The 23,823-nt window shown below is 38.0% G+C and overlaps 3 protein-coding genes across 8 annotated transcripts in view; all 3 read left to right on the top strand.

The window, feature by feature from the left end:
• myo1cb (myosin Ic, paralog b) overlaps nt 1-4,868 on the top strand; it is a 55,234-nt gene extending 50,366 nt beyond the window's left edge. For all 4 annotated transcript variants that reach the window (XM_079823071.1, XM_079823073.1, XM_079823072.1 and 1 more), the window contains 9 exons: nt 87-246; nt 339-422; nt 851-944; nt 1,248-1,303; nt 1,583-1,718; nt 2,658-2,728; nt 2,820-2,917; nt 3,046-3,145; nt 3,229-4,868. In XM_079823071.1, the coding sequence (XP_079679197.1) occupies nt 87-246; nt 339-422; nt 851-944; nt 1,248-1,303; nt 1,583-1,718; nt 2,658-2,728; nt 2,820-2,917; nt 3,046-3,145; nt 3,229-3,255 (826 nt within the window). In that variant the 3' untranslated portion in view covers nt 3,256-4,868. The remainder of the gene's footprint in view (nt 1-86; nt 247-338; nt 423-850; nt 945-1,247; nt 1,304-1,582; nt 1,719-2,657; nt 2,729-2,819; nt 2,918-3,045; nt 3,146-3,228) is intronic.
• A 424-nt stretch (nt 4,869-5,292) lies between these two features.
• On the top strand, nt 5,293-14,341 carry LOC307130161 (NLR family CARD domain-containing protein 3). Of its 3 annotated transcripts, XM_079823077.1 has the most exons (9): nt 5,357-5,595; nt 5,824-5,920; nt 6,028-7,914; nt 12,129-12,551; nt 12,652-12,738; nt 12,889-12,972; nt 13,060-13,143; nt 13,234-13,317; nt 13,406-14,341. In XM_079823077.1, exons 3-9 carry the CDS (start codon nt 6,095-6,097, stop codon nt 13,497-13,499), a joined length of 2,676 nt encoding a protein of 891 aa, XP_079679203.1. In that variant the 5' UTR covers nt 5,357-5,595; nt 5,824-5,920; nt 6,028-6,094; the 3' UTR covers nt 13,500-14,341. The 3 variants fall into 3 exon arrangements, with proteins under 3 accessions (XP_079679202.1, XP_079679201.1, XP_079679203.1); XM_079823076.1 differs by lacking the exon at nt 5,824-5,920 and having other exon boundaries at nt 5,293-5,363; XM_079823075.1 differs by lacking the exon at nt 5,824-5,920 and having other exon boundaries at nt 5,340-5,595.
• A 1,936-nt stretch (nt 14,342-16,277) lies between these two features.
• Nucleotides 16,278-23,823, top strand: part of slc43a2a (solute carrier family 43 member 2a) — a 28,100-nt gene continuing 20,554 nt past the window's right edge. The window contains exons 1-2 of the mRNA XM_079823081.1: nt 16,278-16,451; nt 17,847-18,077. Coding sequence (XP_079679207.1) covers nt 17,918-18,077 — 160 coding nt within the window. The 5' untranslated portion in view covers nt 16,278-16,451; nt 17,847-17,917. The remainder of the gene's footprint in view (nt 16,452-17,846; nt 18,078-23,823) is intronic.

Genomic DNA, 23,823 nt, shown 5'->3' with positions numbered 1-23,823 from the left:
ACGGCATCACATGCGAACTGATTCTGCCCAGCGAGAGAGGCTATGCTCACTTTTGTTTTGTTTTTTGCCTGTGGTCACTGTTACAGGTTCATAAAAGGCTTCATCTATCGCCACCAGCCACGTTGCCCAGAGAACGAGTACTTCCTGGACTACGTTCGCTACTCGTTCATAATGAAGTTGCACAGGAGCCTGCCCAAAACAGTTTTGGATAAGGGTTGGCCAACACCACCTCCCGCCCTCATCGAGGTGAGATATCAGTCATGATGAATCAGTCATTAGTACAATCATGGGCTCCTCTAGACCTGAGCTGAGAGATTATGCCTTCCTTTTGTTCACAGGCTTCAGAGCAGCTTCGCAAACTCTGCATGCAGAACATGGTGTGGAAGTACTGCAAGAATATCAACTCCGAATGGAAGCACCAGGTGTGACCTTTTACATAGTTTAATATTTTTATTTTATTATTTTTTCCTAAATTATTATTTATTATTAACTCATATTTATTTATTTTATATTGTAATATTTATTCATTCACTTGAATGTTGGGCTACTGGAAATGTAAGCTTCATCCCAGAATGGAACCACTCACATTTTTATATAGTTTTGTTTTATTTTGTTTTGTTTTGTTTTATTAATTATATTCTATTATTAGTAAAAATGTTATTCTTTATTCTATATTATAATATTTATTAATTTGCTTGATGGGCTCCTGGAAATTACGCTTTGACTTGGAATGGAAGAATTTTAATTTTAGAATTTTTAATTATAATTTTTCATGTTATATAAATGATGTATTAATACACTTGATTTTTTTGGGTTACTGGAAATTAAGCTTTATGTTTTGTTATTGTAGTTGGAGCAAAAGATGGTAGCAAGTGAAATCTTTAAGGACAAGAAGGACAACTACCCACAAAGTGTCCCAAAACTTTTCGTGGGCACAAGGCTCAGTAAGTTTCCGTCCTCTTTTTCAGCATCAGATTGTAGACTCATTTTCTATGTTGTATATTTTAATTGTTTTGTGTGTGTGTGTGTGTGTGTGTGTGTGTGTGTGTGTGTGTGTGTGTGTGTGTGTGTGTGTGTGTGTGTGTGTGTGTGTGTGTGTGTGTGTGTGTGTGTGTGTGTGTGTGTGTGTGTGTGTGTGTGTGTGTGTGTGTGTGTGTGTGTGTGTGTGTGTGTGTGTGTGTGTGTGTGTGTGTGTGTGTGTGTGTGTGTGTGTGTGTGTGTGTGTGTGTGTGTGTGTGTTTCTTAAGATGGGGAGGAAATCAATCCTAAAGTGCTACAGGTTCTGGGAAATGACAAGATGAAGGTGGGTTGAATTCTGGGCTACTTTTTTTTGGAAATCTCTCTTTAATGTGGTTCACTACTACTTTTGTATAAATCCTTTCATCAGTCTCTCCAAAGAGGTCAGAAGTCTGTCATTTTACATTGAATCTGTGAGAAACTGTACATGACTTTATTTCTCAGAGTTTGTAGGTGTTTCCTCAGGCAACATACCAAACAATTTGTGAAGCATCTGTAATAATAGATGGAATGTAAACGTTGTCTCTGCTAATGTAATCTAAAATGTGTCCGTCCTTCCCCACAGTACGCTGTTCCAGTGACTAAGTATGATAGAAACGGATACAAAGCTCGCAACCGACAGCTCCTGCTCCTGGCGGACAGCGCCATTATTGTGGAGGAGGCCAAACTGAAACAGCGGATCGATTACAACTCACTGAAAGGTGAGAAGTAGAAGAGATAGAGAACTGTTAGGGCGTTTTCACACCTATACATATGTTCTGAAACAGGGACTTAATTTGTTACAATGTTGCATTTTCTTCTTGGTTCGGTTCGCTTTCACAAGGCAACCTTTCAAAGCGTACCTAAATGTGTTTACACAAATCACATGTGAGAACAACTGTCTCTGCGTTATCCATCAAGTTCGCTCCATGAGCTTGGCTTTATTTATAACTTTCAAGACACACGCAAACACTATACGAATGTTATTCGTGTAATTCAGCTAGAGCAGAAATCAAGGCATTCTCGCACGGAGAAGCGTAATTACACATTTTAAGATGAAGTGATGCTCTTTTGGTTTTCAACTATAATAACTAATGTGCCCACTCACAGAATCAGACACTACTGCTTTTTATATAGCCAAATTATAATACCATTTGGGTTGGATTGCTTTCACACCTCAAGCGAACCGTCCCAGAGTTTGTTTGCAATCGGGTCGAGACCACCTCGTTCAAGCAGTCTCAGAGCGATTGTTTTGGTGCGGATCCGAGCGCGATTGCCGTGTTCACATATGTCTAATTGAACCGCACCAGGTTCAGAAACAAATGTTCCGGTGTGAAAGCACCCTTAGTTTGACTGCTTGGTTGGAACCAGAGTTTCGTTACTTTCACATTACGTTATCAATGTGAGTACTACCATGAGTACTAGCTTTATCTGGTTAATTGCAAAGATACACTTAATATTCGCTATCGTTAATGGTTCACTTTTGCCTTTTAGAACAGACTGCAGTCATATGAATTGTGAAGCATTCACATGAACCCAGAATGAGTTTTCAAGCAGACTTGAATGCTTTATTTCATATAGCCATGACAAAACCTTTATAAAAAAAGAATCAATCAACAAATCAAAATGTGACACATTGACCACTTCTGTTTTATCTGTAGGGATTTCTGTCAGCTCTCTAAGTGACGGCGTGTTCGTTCTCCATGTTGCTTCTGAAGACAATAAGCAGAAAGTAAGTCTAAAGATCAATTATTTGCTTTAAATTTCTTTAAGTGTTAAACTCCCTGCTTTCAGAGTGAATATGTGAACTGTTTTGGTGTCAGGGTGATGTGGTGCTTCAGAATGAGCATGTGATCGAGACGTTAACCAAAGTGGCTATCTGTGCTGACAAGATGAACAGCATTAACATTAACCAGGGGAGGTGAGTTGCAAGCACAAAATGTATAATTTTGTAAAACACATTGAGTTTCAACTTTCTCAGAGTTTAGTTTATGAAACTATTATACTTAATTTATTAATAAAATAGTTTGCTCTCCCTCTCATTGACAGTATAAAGTTCAATGTGGCTCATGGAAAAGAAGGGATCATAGATTTTACATCGGGCTCAGAGTTGCTGATAGCCAAGGCTAAGGATGGACACCTTTCTGTGGTGAGCATTGCTGAAGAAATTAATAGAAATTGATCAAAATTATTTCGATGAGAAAAATTAACAGGTGTATTTTTATTCCTCAGACTGCCCCTCGCCTCAACTCAAGATGATGGACGAGTCATGACCAAGCACTTCCTGCGTTCTCACATGATCTTCCAGATATGCCCTTTAGTTCATCAATCACATGACTACAGGTGGAGCTTATCTCTGCCAATGAGACGCCAGCCAGCTGCACCAAAGGCCTCTGCTTTCAGTTGTGAAAATCCTGCAACTTATTTATGTTTTGGGGTTTAATACTGTTAAATGAATATTATGATTTTATACGTTGAAGCCAAGAAATAACAATATATATATATATATATATGTGTGCATTTTATCTGCACTCTGTCTTTAGCTTTTTTGGGGGATGTGATTTGTTAGAGAAGGTGACCTCAGCCATGTTAATGAGGAAAATCAGGGTTCATAATGAGTAGTTATTGACTTCAGTTCTATTTATGTTCACCCATGATTATTTTTCCATGGGTTCTGCAATCCAAACCTTCTCGGACACAGTACATTTTAATCTTCAAGTGAGTTATTGTAATGTGAGTTATAATTACTTGCTAACTCAATTAAAACATTCATAGGAAAGGTATTAATTACTTTTTGCATATAGAAGATGTTTATATGGACGGATAAACCTGTTCTATTTGTGCGACATAATTTTGCTCACAATCCTAGTAAGTTATTAATATTAGTTGATGTGTTCGAGAGAAGTGAGGTCGAACCATTAAAGGACGTATGCCAAGTGCATTGAAGGTGCGGGTCATGTTTGAAAAGGCTCCTGAAGATGTTGATGGAAAGAATGCGCATGTTACAACCGGTGATAGTAACTATGCTAGAGCACCAGCCCCCTTTTTTACATTGTGATTGATTCGTCATTCATTACTCCTATTAAGATTTTGGAGATCTGGAGATAGGGTTAGAGAGTACATTTGATAAGATAAGATGAGAAATGTGTTCCTGTAGAAATGGGATGAAATCTAGTAATGGACAAAAGATTGAAAGACAGGCCGTTCCTCACACACTCCAGTGGTAAATCACTCAGGCTTTGTGCTCCTAATACACTGGACACAATAATCTCTCCTATTAATGCCATTCCCCCCCCCCCCCCCCCCCCCACATTAGCACTGCTCTAAGCTTGTGAGAGATGTTTTTAGCCTTAATAGTTGGGGAAGTTGTGTGTTATCTACAAAAAAATGGCTTGTTTGCTTATGGCGGCTTTGTGTATATGTAGATAAAAAGTAACAAAGCACTACTAAATGTTTGCAAACTAAGTTTAAATGTTATTTTGGAAACTAAAAGTGGAAATCTGGCATACCCTGCACACCGAAAACTATTAATAACACAATGATTTGATATTGCCTTTTAAATGAGAATGTGCCTACCATAGCTAGGGTCATAGTTGAGGATTCTTAAAAGAAAACTACGAATACACGTTCAATTCTGTTGTACGCGCAAGTGCCGCATGTAATGTATTTAGAACAAATATCTATTTTTGACATTTATAAAATACCCCAATACTGTCCACACAAACTCATGGCCCACCAGTTGAGATGTAATTCACACTTTGTAGTTTTTTTGTTTTATACTATTTGTGTAAAATACCTGGAAATCTGTCAATTTGAAGCAAACTGACAATGTATCTGAGCATATTAAAGCTGATTAAAAACATTGAGGTGTCAGCCCTGTATTTTTCATGGGATGGGTATTTGTGAACTCATTATTTAAGGTATAAGTCGCAACCTATGTTGTTGTTGTTGTTTTTTTGGGAGGGGGGGGGGTGCATTTCACAAAGGAAATATTAGTATTTTAAAGGTTTTGTTAACAATAACATACAGGAAAGAAAAAGAAGGCCAGGGGAATAGAGAGACTGATGTAATTATGATGTCTTTTTTTTTTAATTAATGAATTGTACATTGTAGGAATGTAATGTCAATGAGAGTTATTCTAATGTTTAATTTCTTTAAACTATCCAGTTTATGAAAGTACAAAGCACAGCAAAACAAAAGCATTTTGAATAGAGTCTGTATGTTAACCTGTTGGAGTTTAATTAATTATAAAGTTATTTCTTGTCATTGGTAAACATCAGTAAACCGAAACCAGTCACGCACAAGAAGACTGGCAATGGGTGGAGATCCTTCAACTTCTTGAAATCTGCTATTGCCCAATAGATCAGGTGACTTGGAGAAAAACACATACAGAGTATTTCAGTCATACTTTTTGTAGACATCTAAGATCTTTCTGTTTCACTATTGCGACGTGCGCAATAATACGTGTAATCGATAAGCGTTTCTGTTTTGTCAAGATTATGGTATGTAATACGCTTATGTCGCTAAAGCGGAGTTTCACTTTCAACCGCTATTCAATCAATGGGAGTACGGAAGTTTGGGAATAATGCGTGTGATCCTGTAAGTTCATTTTTTTATGAAGTCATTTCGTTGTTCTTATTCGGAACTGTTGATTTATTCATTGGATGTACACGAATTAAACAGTACATTTATGTTGTAGACCTTTTCAGTTTTTCTGTTCCTTTCTGGGCGTGAAGTAGCCTATATTCGCACGATTTATTTGTTGTCCCTTTCATAACCAACAATCATCAATACTAATTTTCTATTTGTTATTGTGTTTATATTTAGATACATACATTTCCAATTAAGTAATGACAGTAGGCCTAAACTGTCCGATACCGATCCAAACGGAAAACGCTCATTGCTTCTTCAAATGCAGCATTTTGTGAGCTTTTGTGGTTGTTTGAAAACATTACTGATATACTTATATGTAAAAATAATCATTATAAATAGCTACTTTTAAGTTACATGTTTTCTTTTGACTTCCTTTAGGGTGGGGGAGGTCAAGCCTTAATTAGGGGGGCCCAAACTCCCCCATTATCATAAACATATTAAAGTGATGGCTGTTGGAGCCTGTAGCACAGAAATTCAACAGCGTCGCGTGGAGCTGGTGGAGAACTACAGCAAACACCTGACACGCCTTCTGGACGTACTGTTTAACGTCGGGGCGGTGACCGAGGAGGACATCAGTCTCATCAGAGGTTCGGCTGTTAGAGGTGAGCGGGAATGTATGAGAATTCTGTTGGATGTGCTGAACGGGCGAGGAGAAGAATCATGCAGGGCGTTCCTCTACATACTGAAAAGTGTTGAAGGTGAGACCACAAAGCCAGGACAGGGCAACAGGCAAGAGCATCTCATAAGGCACAAGGACATCTTGGCCAGGCAGCACAGCCTGGTGGACTATCTCAGCATCAGAGGACACAATTTAGGGCAGGGTGAAACCTGGAACTTGACTGATATCACCTTCTCAAGACAAGCTGGTTATGCAGCGCTTTCTCAATGCCGACATGAGTCGGCAGGAGTTGGGGATGCTTTCAGGACACACACGGATGAGATCTGCGTTTTCAGGGATGTGTATGAGAATCTGCTGTCCAACCTATCGAGTGGTGTGAATATGCTGTCAGGAGTTGCTGGAAGTGGGAAAACCACGGTTGTGAGACGGCTGGTGCGAGAGTGGGCTGCAGAAACCACCTCGTCCAAGATTGTCCTATCTCTGTCCTTTCGTGAGCTCAACCTCATAACTCAAGAGCAGAGCTTGCACGACCTGCTCTCGGATCACTACATCCACCTGAAACCTTTCCTGCACGAGTTGATGAGCTCAAACCCAAACCAGTTTTTTCTCATCTTAGATGGTTTGGATGAATTCTGCTATCCTCTCAATTTCGAACACACTCCCAAGTGCTCAAATCCTGAGAGGGTGCAGCCTATACAATCCATTGTGGTGAACTTACTCAAGGGAATTCTGCTTCCAGGCGTGTCCATTTTCCTCACCTCACGACCTCACGCAGTCTCCAAAGTTCCTCCAGTGCTGGTCAGCCAGTTTTACAGTCTGCTAGGTTTCTCTTTAGCCCAGCAAAAGCAGTACTTTGAGCAGAACTGCAGTTCGCCGGAGGCTGCCGCTGTAGTGTGGGCCTCTGTGTCCACCCATAAGCCCCTTCTCCTCATGTGCCACATTCCCGCATTCTGTTGGATCATGTCCACCGCCTTGCATGATGGTGGTTCCTGCCTTTGTCCTGATCCTGTAGGTGACAAGTCAGGAGAAAATGGAGTCCTCGAGGAACCCAACCAACCAAACTCTTCATTGGGACCTTCTGAGGAGAGCTCCAAACCAGTCACGATCACTGAGATCTACTGCTGCTTTGTGAAATCCATCGTGCTATTCCATGTGCAAGGGCGTTGCGAGGGCTCCCATCACATCAGGCTTCAGCACGCCCCTCATGTCCTTGGCGAAATACAGCCTATACTCAGAAGCTTGGGAGCTATGGCCTTCAAAGGCCTCCTGGAGAGACGGTTCATCTTCGAAAGCTCTGATTTGAGCTCTTTTAATCTGGATAGCACCAAAATCTCACAGGTGTTCCTCTTTGAGATACTTAAAGAGGATCGAGCATCCCTCACCTTTGAAAAGGGCTTCCATTTCATCCACACCAGCGTGCAGGAGTTCCTGGCTGCCCTGTACTATGTTCTTCAGTCACTCTCAGGATCCGATCCATTTTTAGGCCTCAAACCAAGCACAGGCCGGTATCTTCAGTCTGCGTTTAAGCAGATGGCATCAGCCTTTAACAAATTCGGCAGACCGAGGCAGCTCTTCCGCAGACGTATTAAGAAGGCCCTTCGCTGTGGTGTACAACATCAGTCTGGACACATGGATCTTTTCTGCAGGTACCTTTTAAACTGCATTTTCATTAACAGGTTTTTATTCAAAATCATTACAAATGCAATTCACACAGACAGTGACTTGAATGCACATCTTTTCATTTTGATATTTTTTATATTGATATTTTGCTCTTGTTTTTATTAGAATTTTTTTCCCCAAAAAATGTTTATTAATATCTGGAACACTTGCTAAATTAAAGTCATGCGGTACAACCAACATGAAAAAAAAACAAAACAGAAAATGATGTAACGGAGGAAAATGTTAGCTTTTTATAACACAAAATGGTTAGTACAGGGGACACTTAATATTCAACAATATTATTGATCTGACTGCATTGAGACCATTGAATGAGAAATGAACTGATCTTACGGTGGCCCAGTAGTGCACAACACAACGCAATATAAAAAGCAAACATAAGTTCACAACACAATGGAAACAAGCCACAACACAACGGAAAAGTCACAACACAAATAAATCAAGCCACAACACAACGGAAAAAAGCCACAACACAACGAAAAAGCCACAACACAAAGAAAAAGCCACAACACAATGAAATCAAGCCACAACACAACGGAAATGCTCCCAACCACTCGGGGGCACTCGGAGCGTGGTAAAGTTGCCACTATTCTATAGAATCGGCAATCTTACAAATATATCAATACCACAATTCGTTTTAACAGTATGTTGGCTAACCATTGTTTATCGACATTAAATATTAATTCAAAATCACTTACATGCATTAAAGCTGCATATTTATGCTCGAGAATGCTTTGACCTGATACCACGGCGGGGTAGGGAACGTCTGCCAATTCCACCAAGTGGTTGAAACGTATAATTTGTATGAATTAAAATTACTTTTTTTACATTTAAAAATAGACTTGTTAAAATTCCAGAGCTTGATTGTATTGGTAAAACTGACTTAGTAATGCACAACACAACATTGGAATTTGAAAGTAAAAAAAAAAAAGTTAATTTAATTTGGCAGACGTTCGTTTAGCGCCGTGGCAGCGGGTCAAAGCGTTCTCGAGTATAAATATGCAGCTATAATGCACGTAGGTGATTTTGAATTGATATTTCATGTCGATATACAATTGCACACTTAAAACTGATCGTAGTGTTTAAATATTTGTAAGACTGGCGAATCTATAGAACAATGCAAGGAAAACTAACTTTACCACACTTCATGAGCCCCCTAGTGGTCGGGAGTATTTACGCTGTGTTGTGGCTATTTCGTTGTGTTGTGGATTTTTCGTTGTGTTGTGGCTTGATTTCGTTGTGTTGTGGCTTTTTTGTTGTGTTGTGGCTTGATTTTGTTGTGTTGTGGCTTGATTTCATTGTGTTGTGGCTTTATTTCGTTGTGTTGTGGCTTGATTTCGTTGTGCTGTGAACTTATGTATGCTTTTTAAATTTCGTTGTGTTGTGCATTACTGGGCCACCGTAGAGCTGGACAATGATATTATCACTGTTTTCACCAGAGCAGCTGAATAGATAAAATAACTAAATTAAAAACTACTGATTTTTAAAACCGAAATAAATCCACACTGAACTTACTTAAGCTGGACAATGATACTCTTTTCTTCTAGAGCTGCTGTGCAGCCGAAACAATCTTTGTTGCATTATTTTCCTATTATCACTGTAAAACAGCTTCGAAACAATCTGTAATGTAAAAAGTGCTATATAAATCAAGTTGACTTGACTTGACTTAAGTACAGGTTGTAAAATGTTGTGCATGTGGCACAACTCGCCAAAAATGTATCATTCAAAAATAAGAATTAATATTTGTAAAAAATACTGTATATATACACTGCTGTTGTAGGTTTTTAGTTTTTTTTTTAATGTTTTTAAAAGAAGTCTCTTCTGCTCACCAAGGCTGCATTTATTTGATTCAAAATACAAAAAAAAGAGAAAAAAAACAGCAATATTGTGAAATATTATTACAATTTAAACCAACTATTTTCTATTTGAATATATTTACAAATGTAATTTATTCCTGTGATGGCAAAGCTGAATTTTCAGCGTCATTACTTCAGTCTCCAGTGTCACATGATCCTTTAGAATTCATTCTAAACATTTCTTATTAACATCAATATTGAAAACAGTTGTGTACATTTTTTTTTTCAGGAGTCTTTGATTAAAAGAAAGTAAGAAAGAATAGCATTTATCTGAAATAGAAAGCTTTTGTAACATTATACAATACCGTTCAAAGGTTTGGCGACAGTACGTTTTTTAATTTTTTACGAATTTAATACTTCTAAAACAAGGATGCATTAAATTGATCAAAAGTGACAGTAAGGACATTTATACTGTTACAGAAGATTCTAATACAAACACATGCTGTTCTTTATATACAGTGGGGCAAAAAAGTATTAAGTCATCCACCAATTGTGCAAGTTCTCCCACTTAAAAAGATGAGAGAGGCCTGTAATTTTCATCATAGGTACAACTATGAGAGACAGAATGAGAAAAAAAATAATGGCTCCTGTTTGAACTCGTTATCAGTATAAAAGACACCTGTCCACAACCTCAAACACTCAGACTCCAAACTCCACTATGGCCAAGACCAAAGAGCTGTCAAAGGACACCAGAAACAAAATTATAGACCTGCACCAGGCTGGGAAGACTGTGAAGAAGGAAGACTTCTTGGTGTGAAGAAATCAACTGTGGGAGCAAGACATACAAGACCACTGATAATCTCCCTCGATCTGGGGCTCCACGCAAGATCTCACCCGTGGGGTCAAAATGATCACAAGAACGGTGAGCAAAAATCCCAGAACCACACGGGGGTATCTAGTGAATGACCTGCAGAGAGCTGGGACCAAAGTAACAAAGGCTACCATCAGTAACACACTACGCCGCCAGGGACTCAAATCCTGCTGTGCCTGACGTGTCCCCCTGCTAAAGCCAGTACATGTCCGGGCCCGTCTGAAGTTTGCTAGAGAGCATTTGGATGATCCAGAAGAGGATTGGGAGAATGTCATATGGTCAGATGAAACCAAAATAGAACTTTTTGCTAAAAACTCAACTTGTCGTGTTTGGAGGAGAAAGAATGCTGAGTTGCATCCAAAGAACACCATACCTACTGTGAAGCATGGGGGTGGAAACATCATGCTTTGGGGCTGTTTTTCTGCAAAGGGACCAGGACGACTGATCCGTGTAAAGGAAAGAATGAATGGGCCCATGTATCGTGAGATTTTGAGTAAAAACCTCCTTCCATCAGCAAGGGCACTGAAGATGAAACGTGGCTGGGTCTTTCAGCATGACAGTGATCCCAAACACACCGCCCGGGCAATGAAGGAGTTCGTAAGAAGCATTTCAAGGTCCTGGAGTAGCCTAGCCTGTCTCCAGATCTCAACCCCATAGAAAATCTTTGGAGGGAGTTGAAATTCCGTGGTGCCCAGTGACAGCCCCAAAACATCACTGCTCTAGAGGAGATCTGCATGGAGGAATGGGCCAAACTACCAGCAACAGTGTGTAAAAACCTTGTGGAGACTTACAGAAAACATTTGACCTCTGTCATTGCCAACGAAGGGTATATAACATAGTATTGAGATGAACTTTTGTTATTGACCAAATACTTATTTTCCACCATAATTTGCAAATAAATTCTTTAAAAATCAGACAATGTGATTTTCTGGATTTTTTTTCTCATTCAGTCTCTCATAGTTGAAGTGTACCTATGATGAAAATTACAGGCCTCTCTCATCTTTTTAAGTGGGAGAACTTGCACAATTGATGGCTGACTAAATACTTTTTTGCCCCACTGTATATATATATATATATATATATATATATATTATATATATATATATATATATATATATATATATATATATATATATATATATATATATATATATATATATATATATATATATATATATATATATTTATATATATATTTATATATCAAATAAACTGAAAGTTTTCTTGAAAACATAAATCATTTTCAAACCCAATGAGACCAACATTAATACAAATACTGTATTTGTTCCAACTGTTTTAAATGCAACATTGCATTTCTGTTGTGTTGTGGCTTTTTTCCGTTGTGTTGTGAACTTATGTTTGCTTTTTATATTGCGTTGTGTTGTGCACTACTGGGCCACCGTAAGCTCAGTTCATTTTTTGCAACTCAGTGTTCTTCTTTTTAAAAGATTTTTTGATATCTCATCTACTATGATGACTACATTTCATAACCGACCAGTTATTTCCGCTTATCCAGGTTTGTATGCGGTCTGCTGGTTCCTAGAACACGTCTCATCCTCAATGGATTTTTCCCTGATGGGCCCAAGATGCATCTGCTCCTTTGCCAGACCTCTCCAGACCCAACTCCTCCTTTCCTCCTCCATCTGTTAGACTCCCAACTCCAGAGCTCCACCCTCAGCCCGGAGAGGCAGGTCAATGTATGCCACTGTCTATATGAGGCCCAGGACCCTGGTTTGTCACAGCGACTACAGGGTTGGATGAAAGTTCTTTCACAGCAAGCCCTAGGTCAGTCCGGTCCGGTAAACAGGGACTGGAGCGAGCTGGCTTTCCTGTTACAGCTCAGCCCAGATCTGCAGGTTTTAAATTTGGACGCTCAAGGACTTGATGCTGACGGATTACGCCGGCTCCTACCGGTCCTTCCTCTCTTCTCAACACTCAGGTAAATAATGTAGGCAGGTACAAACTGTAGGCATAATTGGGGCAGACATGATGCACTCAATGTTAAATATGATTATTTATTGTATGTTCTTTGCATAAAGCCTGGGCCAGAATCCTCTTGGTTCAGAGGGAGCTTCTGTGTTATCCCTCGTTCTGAGGAACCCAGATTGTCGCATTCAGAGGCTGTGGTAAGTGAAATAAAAATGAAATTAAGAAATAAATATAAAATAATTAAACAATGTAAAATAGAAATTATTATATAATGGATAAAAAAATATTATAAATATGGAAAATAGTAAAAAGTGAGACTTTAGAATGACTGTGTGTGTTCGATATAGGGTGGTTGCGACAGAGCTTGGCTGTGAAGGCCTGAAAATCCTTGTGGAAGCACTAAAAGAAAATCGTACTGTGACTGATCTCAGGTGAACAATGGAGAAAAACAACAGCATTTTTTGTTACAAGTACACATATGTTGCATCTTACTCTATGTTTACAATATATTTCATTAGAATGGCCATCAATAAAATTGGAGATGCTGGAGCTGGTTATCTTGCAGACTTGTTGAGGACGAATTGCACTCTGACAGATATCAGGTGATCAAGACTAATCTCCACCATTGCAGTCTTTTTAATCAATTATTTATCTTCAGTGTTCACTGTGTTTAAACATTTTGCCTTCAATAGACTTCGTGACAACCTAGTGACAGACAGAGGAGCAGAAGTCCTCATGGCTGCGCTCAAAGAGAACACTACATTAGAGTACCTGTGGTAAGAACCACTTAGAGCTCAATTATTTCAGGTTATTCGCTCGTGATTCTGTAACATAAGTGGCATATATTTTCTTTATCCATCGCAGGATGTTTGACAACAGGTTTACCAAAGATGGCGTCAAGCAGATGAAAGAATTCGCAAAGACCAGACCAAACCTTGACATTAAAGTTTGCGTCTGACCCACAACCGACGAGCCAGTGGAATATTTGTCTAAAAGGGCATTTGCATTGCTGAACATTAGTTCATTCATACATTGTTTTAATATAAGTGCAACTGATATGTTACTTTTTATAATACTGTTAACCACTCTTGAAAAAGCTGTGACTACTTATTGGTATGGAACATTTATAATATGTTTTTTAATCAGCAGTAATATAACCCAAACTGTCCATGATTCATAGACAGTTATTCATCTTTCTTTTTTTTTTTGAAATAACTTTTTATTAGCAAAAACGTTACAGCTTTTGGCTAAAAGCCACACAACAAGATTTTACTCAAACTTTTAAGTGCTTTCAGGACCCTAAAGTGGCTTAACACACGTCAGTTCTTCTTGTACTTTGTAAATTATTGTCTTCTTTCTCTTTCTGCCACAGTTTTGGTTTATTGCCCTTTTTTTCTGGGCGCTTTTACATGCAGAGCTCAGGGCTCTTCTAAGATGCTTCATAAACAGAAGTAAAAATGTATGTGTAAAATACACAAAGGCATAGTATTCTTTGGTTAGTCGATGCAATTCATTCAAAGTGACGTGAAACTATTGCTAACTATTGACTTCCTTTATTTATTACTGTTACTTTACATCAGGCCAGTCAGATAATAGTGTTATTTGCACGCCTGTCTTCTTTCTGAAAGTTGCATAATGTAGGTCCATGCATTGTCATAACATCATGAAATATGAATTGTTATAACAAGTATTATTGCTTAGCAATTCTTACAACGCAAATTGTTGTTATGCAATCATTAAAACAAGATGTACGAATAGATGTTTAATAAACACATTATATGGGTTCTCCAGATTCCAGTTTGCTTTGGTAATGGAGTCTGTGGTTTGTCATCACACCAAAGTTCAAAACGCATTGCTTCAGATGTATTATTCCATATATTGATGCCTGCTGTGTTGAATGCAAAGGCTTACCATACATGTGCACAGAGCTGGGTAGTAACGGATGACATGAATTATGGATTGTGTAATCAGATTCCAAAAATTAAGTACTTGTAATTAGATTATATTACGTGTTCAAATACTTTGGTCAGACTACAGTTACTTTTTAAAACTCCTACTGCTTGTATACGTTCAGAAGATCTTCTAGGTTTTTGGCACACACAGTCATGTGACCATCACTGAAAACTGAGACCCGCAAAGCAATGGATCACTGGATTTGCAGAAATCATTTCACTTTTAACGTGTTTTCTCAACACTGAACTCCTGATTCACACATTAATTATTATTTGAATTATCACTCAGTTTCAGTGAGTTATTTAACCATGCATTCATGTCTTTGGAAGCTTTTGTCTTTCAAACACATATAAAATGTACAATTTCACTTATTTCATATTTACATGTATTGCAGGGATTCCCCAACTTTTTTGTCAGTTGATATTTCTTTGACCTAATATATTTACTTGAAGTACCCCCTGAGACTTTAATTTTTAAGTTAGTTCAATAATAAAATCAAGTCAATAATAATAATAATTAATTATTTAAGTTCACAGTTCTCTAATGTCGGTTAATTGTCACATGACATGCAGGCAAACAAATAAAAACATTTTTTATATTTTTATTGTTTTAAAATGATTTAGTTTTGTTTATGATATAATTACGTAATACATTTTCATTCAACTCAGGAACCCCAGTCTGGGAAACCCTGACTTAATGTAATATATAATGCACTTCCATGTTATTGATAACAAAGAATGGAATATATTTTCTTTCTCTTTGTATTTTTATATCAAGATCATTCTACTCAAATCAATGTGATAAACAAGTTAGGTCAAAATAATCTAACAGTAATCCAAAAGTAGTCAGATTATATTATACCTTAAATATGTAATGTAATGGATTATATTACTAACTAAATTGTTGTCATGTAAATTTGTAAACATTAAACGATAACAGTTTTTGTAAGTATCTACCCAGAATCTCAAACATTGCAAGTTTATTGATGTGCAAAATAGAGGATGAACAGCAAAAAATTCTTCACATGTTCCTGAAGAATATTTAATATCAGTAATCCCTAATAAAGTAGCTTACTTAGCTATATGTGTATGTAGTTGATCATTTAAACCACCAGATGACGACGTAATGTTTTGCGACTCACTCCTTTGTTGAGTTTAGTGCTTAGAAGGATTGCAAGCAACAACAGAAAACCTGATAATAACACCGTAAAAAGTGTTTTGGTCATTTTTTCAGTTCCCCTCTATCACAATACCTCTTTTGCTTTGTGCTACGCAATTAGGCTATTTATGCAATGTTAATCATCTTTGATAAACAGATCACAGATAAATGCGACTTCAGAAGTTCGAAAAGAGCTCAAGTCTGATACTCAAAGAGACATTGTTTCTTTTTCATGGGAAAGCCTTAATGTACATTTGACATTTGTCAAATTCTTTTACGATAAGTGATATTTAATCTATTTTATGTACCATTCTTCTAAAAGTTTAGCAATAATCATTAGTGAAGATCAGCTTGGTCATTATTATGAGAGATATTGAAGTACGAGGACGGCTTCCTTTGTTTGGTTTTGTTTTGTTGTTGTTTTTTTAATGAATGTTAAAAAGCCATAAAAGGTCATCAAATTCCGTAGAATTGTAGCAGGGACCACAACAACAATCTGGCGTGTGTGTTCTGTGAATGTTCTTTGCGCTGGAGCAAAATATAATGTGCAATTATTTATATATTTTCGCCGAGCGGTGCTCTGATTGGCTGTTCTCATCTCTAGCTCAGGAACCAGCCAATGGGTAAGTTGGCTTGTTTGTGTGAAGCAAGCGGTGCAAATATAAAATCGGGAATAAGAGATGTTGGGGAATAAATGTATGTATGAGCATAACCCAAAGAGTGAAATTGGCATCAGAAGGTTGCCTAAACCTTTACTACTCTGAAGAGAGCCGAAGCGAGGATTTGGTGAAGGAAATAGGTATGACTTATTATAAGGATGCTCTATTGTAAGTTTTCCTGATAAGACTGTTGATAATGTAATACAGTAATTTTATATACATTTCACACAGTTTATACTGTTATTGAGGAAGTCAATCGTTTATTTTTGTTTTAAAAATATTAGATATTGTTATAAAAATGATTATTTTGCACAATCCTTCCTTGTCAAAGACTAAGACCGTATTTCAATAATTGTATTTTATCATGTCATTGCACGTTTTGACGTAACTGAACTGTGATATTGTTTGAATTCTGTATAACGCGGTTAATGAGTTTAATGCCGCAACTTTGTTCAATGTCTAAACAGCTGTATGGCATTCAACTTGCTCTGAATATCTTCGACAATTGCTCATTTCCGAAAAATACTTAACAATTGTCATGTTGTTACAATTGCAACCGAGAAACCGTGTTTTGCAGTATCATAGGATGAATGGGAAACGGAACTGTTGGCACATCATATTTTAGGTAGCCTATATATTATAATGTCTACATTTTTACAGCGAGCATTTATTTAGCCTAGTAGCCTACAGAACACTATTGTGAAGCGATAACCAGGAAGTGCATTTATCGCGTGTGTTATTCAGTGCAGAGTGTGTGTACACTGAACAGCTGAGCTCTGTATGCCTGATGAAGGAGGGGAGAGGGTGCACATACACACAGGCGGAGGCACTGATGATGATGCCTGTCCAGTTCAGACCAGTTTTAGGGCTGCTCGTTTTCCGCAGGATACAGTTTAACGGGAACACAAATAAGACATCGTGCGCGAGAAATTTCAACCAGAAAAAGGATCGAGTTTTAATGCTTGAAATAGTTTTATGAGGCGTTTGTGAGCGTATAAAACAATATGTGTAAGATGTCTGTTTGCATTCCACTAACTACATCGTTTATGTTATCGAATAGTTTATTTGTATGACGTAATGTCACTTCGCCTGTGGATAAATACATTTTGCACAGATTTATCTGTAGCACAAAGCGATAGGCTCGCGCCGCACTGGTTCGAACCGGCTGGATCTTGGTTTCACGTGGAGCTGCTCTCTGAATCTGTTTATCTCGTAGCCAATGGGGGAGAACAGAATGTTCAAACAGCCAATCGGAGGCTAGCAGGGAGGGACTAGAGGCGGGAAATGGGCGGAGTTTCGATCAACGACATTTCTTTTGGAACTCAGCTGTTTTTTGTTTATGAGCTGTTTTGTAGCTAAACGAGACAAAGGAACTGAATCTAAATGATGTTCGACAGGAGTTGCAAAGTGTCAACAAAAGAACATTCACTATGTGCTGTGAAAAACAATGCAATTAAACATAGAAATGTATTATTAATATTATTTAGTATTCAACATTAAATAACTGACATCCAACTCTATGGCCACTTTCACAGGATTGCCCAAAGTTTAGGGGGATTTCCTCTGTATTCCAATCCCAGCACAGACTGTATCATCTCCTTCAGTCATGGCTCCCTCACTGGCCACAGCCTTCTCCAGGCGCTGGTGGATGGCGATTACTGCGGTGATCGAAAGCCTGTTGTTCTCTGCTGTCCTGCTCGGATGGGGCTCACTGCTCATTATGCTGAAATCAGAGGGCTTTTACTCCTACCTCTGCAGAGAACAAGGTGAGGAGGGGAACAAACGAGTGCACTCAGTGTTACAGAAACAAGCAGAAACTCATAAAGACATCAAATGCATAAGCATTGAATGCTGCACATAATTAGGTGAACATAAAAGAAAAGTCTAATATATATACAAAGCATATTAATTGCTTTAATAGCAATGTTGTCTCTCTTTCCCCACTCAAATTTGAACAATAAATGTTTTGGCAGATGGACTCAAACTATCTTGTTACCTTAAACACTCTGACAAAGTTGTTGATTTGACCTATAAAACTTGTGTTATTTCGCAACAGAGGCTGCAGCAGTTGATAGATGTTATCATCACTTTGTTGCATAAGTAAATGTGATGCAGTATTATGAAAAACCAAAATCTCTGGCTGACGCCCATCTCAGGGCTTCTGGGGGAATCCAAACCTGAATATCAATTGATCGCTGAGAGTCAGTGCACCTTATTTGGAAGCCCTCTTGCATTATGTTGCCATTAGGAATTACAAACAGCATCTACAAGCTTGTTTGGCATCAGAATGTTGGCAAAGTGGTCTAGATAATTTGAGCTCCTTCACAGAGTTGATTTCAGGGTAAACAGACCAGAGGACATCAATCTGCTTAGCTTATATAACACAGTAGAGATGCTTCCTTGTTTCAGCTGTATCATCTTAAGATCTTAGTATGAAAGGTTTAATCAAACAATAAATATCAAGAAAACTTCAAAAGGACGGTGATATGCTAGACTAATTGCAGATTTTCTGACCACTTAACAAAGATGAAAGACACCAACCATTCCATGAACTGATATGTGGGTCAACTTATAATTACTTATATGTTGTGCTTTAAAAGCACAGCCTTTGATACAAAATGTACTCTGCAAAAAAAGGTTTTCCAGTACAAATATCTAAACATTCTTAAATCGTGATATATTTACAAGCAAAAGCACTTAAATATTAAGTAAAAAAAAAAAATGTAAAAACTTATTGAGTTTATACTTAATAAAAAAAAAAAAAATCTTAATTCAAAGTGAAAACAAGTTTATTTTTCTTACCTCACTGGCAGAATTTTTTTTTTTTGGAGTATTGTCACTTTTTTCAGAAAACAAGGTCTATTATCTTATGTCATTGCATACACATCATGTTGTGTAATTAATACAGATGACTACTGTATAGGATCTTAGCTGGAATAGGACTGTTCAGGTCTACTTACAAAATATGGCAAAAATGTGTCTAGGTCATGATGTGCATCTGTGAAGAACAGCATGTTCCTACTGATCTCCGAGATTAACTTTATTTATTAATACATCATGGACTGACGCACATAAAATTATAGTTATACATTAAGACTTCTAATAGAGAAATGTCACAGGGCCAAATGGCTCAGTCATTAAAAAAAACATGGAAGCTTTGTGTGCATGTGAGCCATATTTCGAATAACCTTTGGGGTATGTAGAATGAATATCCAACATATATATATATATATATATATATATATATATATATATATATATATATATATATATATATATATATATATATATATATATATATATATATATATATATATATATATATATATATATATATATATGTGTGTGTGTGTGTGTGTGTGTGTGGAGAAAAAGTGTGCAATGATAAATAAGGCTCAACAGTTTGATTGTTGTTGACCTCCTGTCTGTTCATATTGTGTACTGTCATATGGCCTCTGAAAATTCAACATTGTTGCTAATGGTATCAAAATATCTGCTTGTTGACACTAGTATGAAGTTTATTTTGGAGTGTAACGTCTTGTTCTTGAAAGACTTCTTTCTGTGCTCCTTTGATTGTGACTTTTTCAGTAAATGGGGTCAGGAGACTCAGCCATGATGCTCTGAACTGGCCCTGATTTATTTTTCATTTTTCCACTTTGAAATCTGACTCATAAATGATTTAACACGCCTTTGTGAAAACACATTTCCGAAATCCCAAAGAAACAGCTGGACTACTTTGAGATCTTATGACCCATTAGCACAATGCCTACAAGTAAACATCATCGTCATGATCTAGAAGGCACTTCTGTCGTCTTCAGTCTTCAGTCTTCACTTATTCCGTTATTCACTTGTTTTCCTAAGGTAATTTTTCCCCCCAAACGTTCGGCCCTTTTTGGGGCCCTTTACATGCTCAACAACTCTTGAAACTTTGCACACACGTTGGAATCATTGGGCTCTGTGGCGCACCCTTTTATATGGTTGTATTTGAGGGACTCAGTAGTGCACCACTTTCACCTACAGTAACCAAACTTCATACACTTATAGATCACATCAAGCCAAACAACTTTCACACATTAAGTTATAAGTCATCCCAAAAGGAAGTCGGCTATTGTGAGTTGTTTGAAAAATGCATGCTCTGAAATTTGATATACTCCTCCTCCTAGGTGATTCAGCCGATTGCTACTAAACTCCGTCAGTATGTGTCACTTTCTAAATGCTTTGAAATCGGCCTCATATTTTTACCCGATTTGCCTCGAACTTCGTCAGAATAATGTAAAGACACCACAGATGTACACCTGTGAAAGGATTCTTGATATCTTGAATACTGTTGTCATGGCAACACAAAACTTGCATATTAATATGAAAACTTGACACACATTAGAGTTGTCGACCAGCAGACATGGGCAAAGCCTTAGAGATGGGCGTGTAGGAGGGGCTCTGTAGCGCCACCTTTTGACTAAAGTGGGGGGTTTGTTTAACCTAAGATGGGTGTTTCTCAAACGGAAGGCTGCATCCTAGGCTGGATATCTTGGCTGCCACTCCACCTAATGTCGCTGGAGGCATCTCAATTTTAAAGATCTTTGGAAGTCGGCCTTCATTTCCCGTCCTTCATTCGGCCTGTTTTGAAGGGTGCACCATAATATCCTTCGTGGCCTTAAATCACCCCCAATCCTTTGCACACATTCCACTTCACAAAAATGAACTGACAGAAAATGTTCCTTCACTGGGAGACCGTTATTTGAATCAAGCTCTGAATTTTTAACTACTGCTCCAAAGGGCTTCATATGATCCACACCAAACTTTCTCAACATGATGCCAATATATTGAAAATGCATTGCCATGGCGAGGGGGTAAAGTAATGACAAAAAGGGATACTGGAAGCGTCATATCTTCTAAATAATAAATTATTCACATTTTATTTTATTTTATTGAATTATCATATTGTTAAAAATATACAGATTTCATGCTATCTGGTTGAAGTAAATAAATAAAATGTAATACATAGTATAACCACTAGATGGCATAGGCCAAACAGTGTTGAGAAAAGCCTTGTAGCTGAGAACAGTGTTTTCAGACATAATTAATTACTTTTATTAGCTATTGCGTTTGGAGATACATTTAGACATTATCAAAGACTACTTTCTGTCACAGATAAGATTTTATGTTTTTTGTTTAAAAAATTGTTGAATTTTCTGGTATATATATATATATATATATATATATATATATATATATATATATATATAGTTTGACGTTGTGCACTTTCCAGAGAAGCAGACAGGAGACTAGAATCCAGTATTCAAACACCCAACGGGCTGTGTTTTATTTCCTGAACTTGTACAACCTAAAACACGGGTATCAGGAGGTGTCTTAACTTTCCAAAAACAACAAAACGCAAAAGAGATCGAGACTAACTCCTCACCGACACTCAACTTTTTTACGCGTCCCGCCCCCCTTCTCTATTTCCCTCCCTGACAACCTCCCCCCAACAGCACGTGAATCAAGTAAGCCTATTTATAATTGAGAATTAACAGCGTCAGCGCCACAATATATATATATATATATATATATATATATATATATATAGATAAATACTTCTGGCCTTAAAGGGGTGGTAAAACACATTCTTTTGAAGGCTTGACTGTGTTTGTGGGGTGCACTGTAACATGTGTTCATGCTTCGTTTAAAAAAAAAATTGCCTTATTTTTCATATATTTGACCTTTATTCTACACTGCTCTGTCCCTCCTTGTAAAACGGTCTGATGCTTTCCGGGTTGTATGAAGCCAGTCCCTCAAAAATACGCAGTGGGTTCTGATTGGTTAGCTGGCCTAGTGTGTTCTGATTCGCTAACCGCAGTGCACGGTTGTCGGAAACGTCACGCCCCTTACCTGGAGGCTGTGATTTGGTCGGCGTTAATAAAACCATATGAGCCCGAATCAGACCCAGAACATTTGAGTGAAGATGATCGAGCAGAACCTGCTCAGTCCTAATGAGTAAAGACTGCGGGTCTATAATGATCGCTACTGAATGGCACTTTAACTTTTGTATTTTTAGAACGATTATAGCCAAATATCTGTCGCAAGAACTAACCCAAAACGAACACTAAGCACTGGCTTTAACTAGTAAGTTAGCCAAATCACACACAGACCCATGTTTAGCAAGCCTGAAGATAAACAATACATACAAGCTCTAATCAAAGAATCATTTACACTAATGCCAGGTTCGCTGTTGAGATTTTAACGTTAGTGTTTGTAATGTTAGGTGTTCGTCGGATAACGTTAAGTATGAATGAGCATTTAACAGACTGGTTTGCAGAACAGCGCTGTCATCTGTTTACTTCCTTGCTACAACCTATTACAGGAAAACACATCGATGAAAAATAAATCAGACTTACAGGTTGTGGCCCGTAAACAGCTTCTGTTTGTAAATCCAGCTTTCAGGACAAGCCGTTGTGCATATCCTGTATTGAACTCGCGAAGTTTGTGGAAGTTTGTGTTGTCCTCCGTGAAATGTGCAGCGGTATTTTTTTCACGCAGCTGACGTTGTGCAAATCCGGCATTGAAATCGCGAAGACGGTGGATGTTTTCCTCTGTTAGATGTGCTGCAGGGAGCCCTGCGCGCGCCTGATTCCCCGCTGACTCAAACACACGTGCATATAACATGCTGTATGTTAAACGCTCTGCAACACACCCCCGTCCCAAGGAAGGCTGAACAGAGCAAGTACCCCAGACCTGCAATCCGGATGGAAATAACAGCGTTTCCTCGGCATCGCGCCAACAACACTCCAGCCTAACTAACTTATACCACAACAGCGCCGCGATACAAAATGGCCTCACCCTCCCTTATTTAATCTTCTCGGAGGAGGGGTTTATGTAAATATTGAGCCTGTTGATGTCACCAACCCTGGAGGAATGTCTGTAGTCGCCTACTGGCCGTTTGCTGTAGTTCTTAGAAACTGATTTCTTTAAAAGCAAATATCTCCCTTTGCTTTAAACTTTGAACGTTGTAACTTTGCAGATGTTGTTTATGCTCAAGCAGCAACATTACACGCTAGCTAAAGTTAGAATAGTGAAATCGTGGTTTACCACCCCTTTAAAAAATGTTGAGCTGCAAATGATAACTTTTACACTCATTTGTAAGTGACCTATAACATCCTATGACCTGAAATTCTTCTAAATTTAAATCGCAGTCATAGTGGCACCAGCTGCTGCAGTAAATGTGGCATATTCAAATGACTTTGACATAGGTCTTTTGCATTTACCGGCTTTAAATATTGCCCTCCCTGCACAGTTGCGCTAAAACCAGGGTAGCGGTGTCACTGGGGCTTGAGCTATATTCACAGCTTGCAGCTTTCTTGTGTTTGAGACTTTGTGGTTCACGCAGCAACAGAAACATGGATTTAATCCTCCTCAGATTTCCTCGCTGTTAGCTATCATGAAGTAATAGTCTAGTACAACGCTTATTTTGACTTTTATTGATAGAATAGTGGGAGAGGTCAAAATGTCAATGCA

The sequence above is a fragment of the Gobio gobio genome, assembly GCF_949357685.1.
Source record: "Gobio gobio genome assembly, chromosome: 8".
Lineage (NCBI taxonomy): Eukaryota > Metazoa > Chordata > Actinopteri > Cypriniformes > Gobionidae > Gobio > Gobio gobio.
The sequence above is the reverse complement of the archived record's forward strand: the minus strand, read 5'-3'. Positions and strand labels throughout refer to the sequence as shown.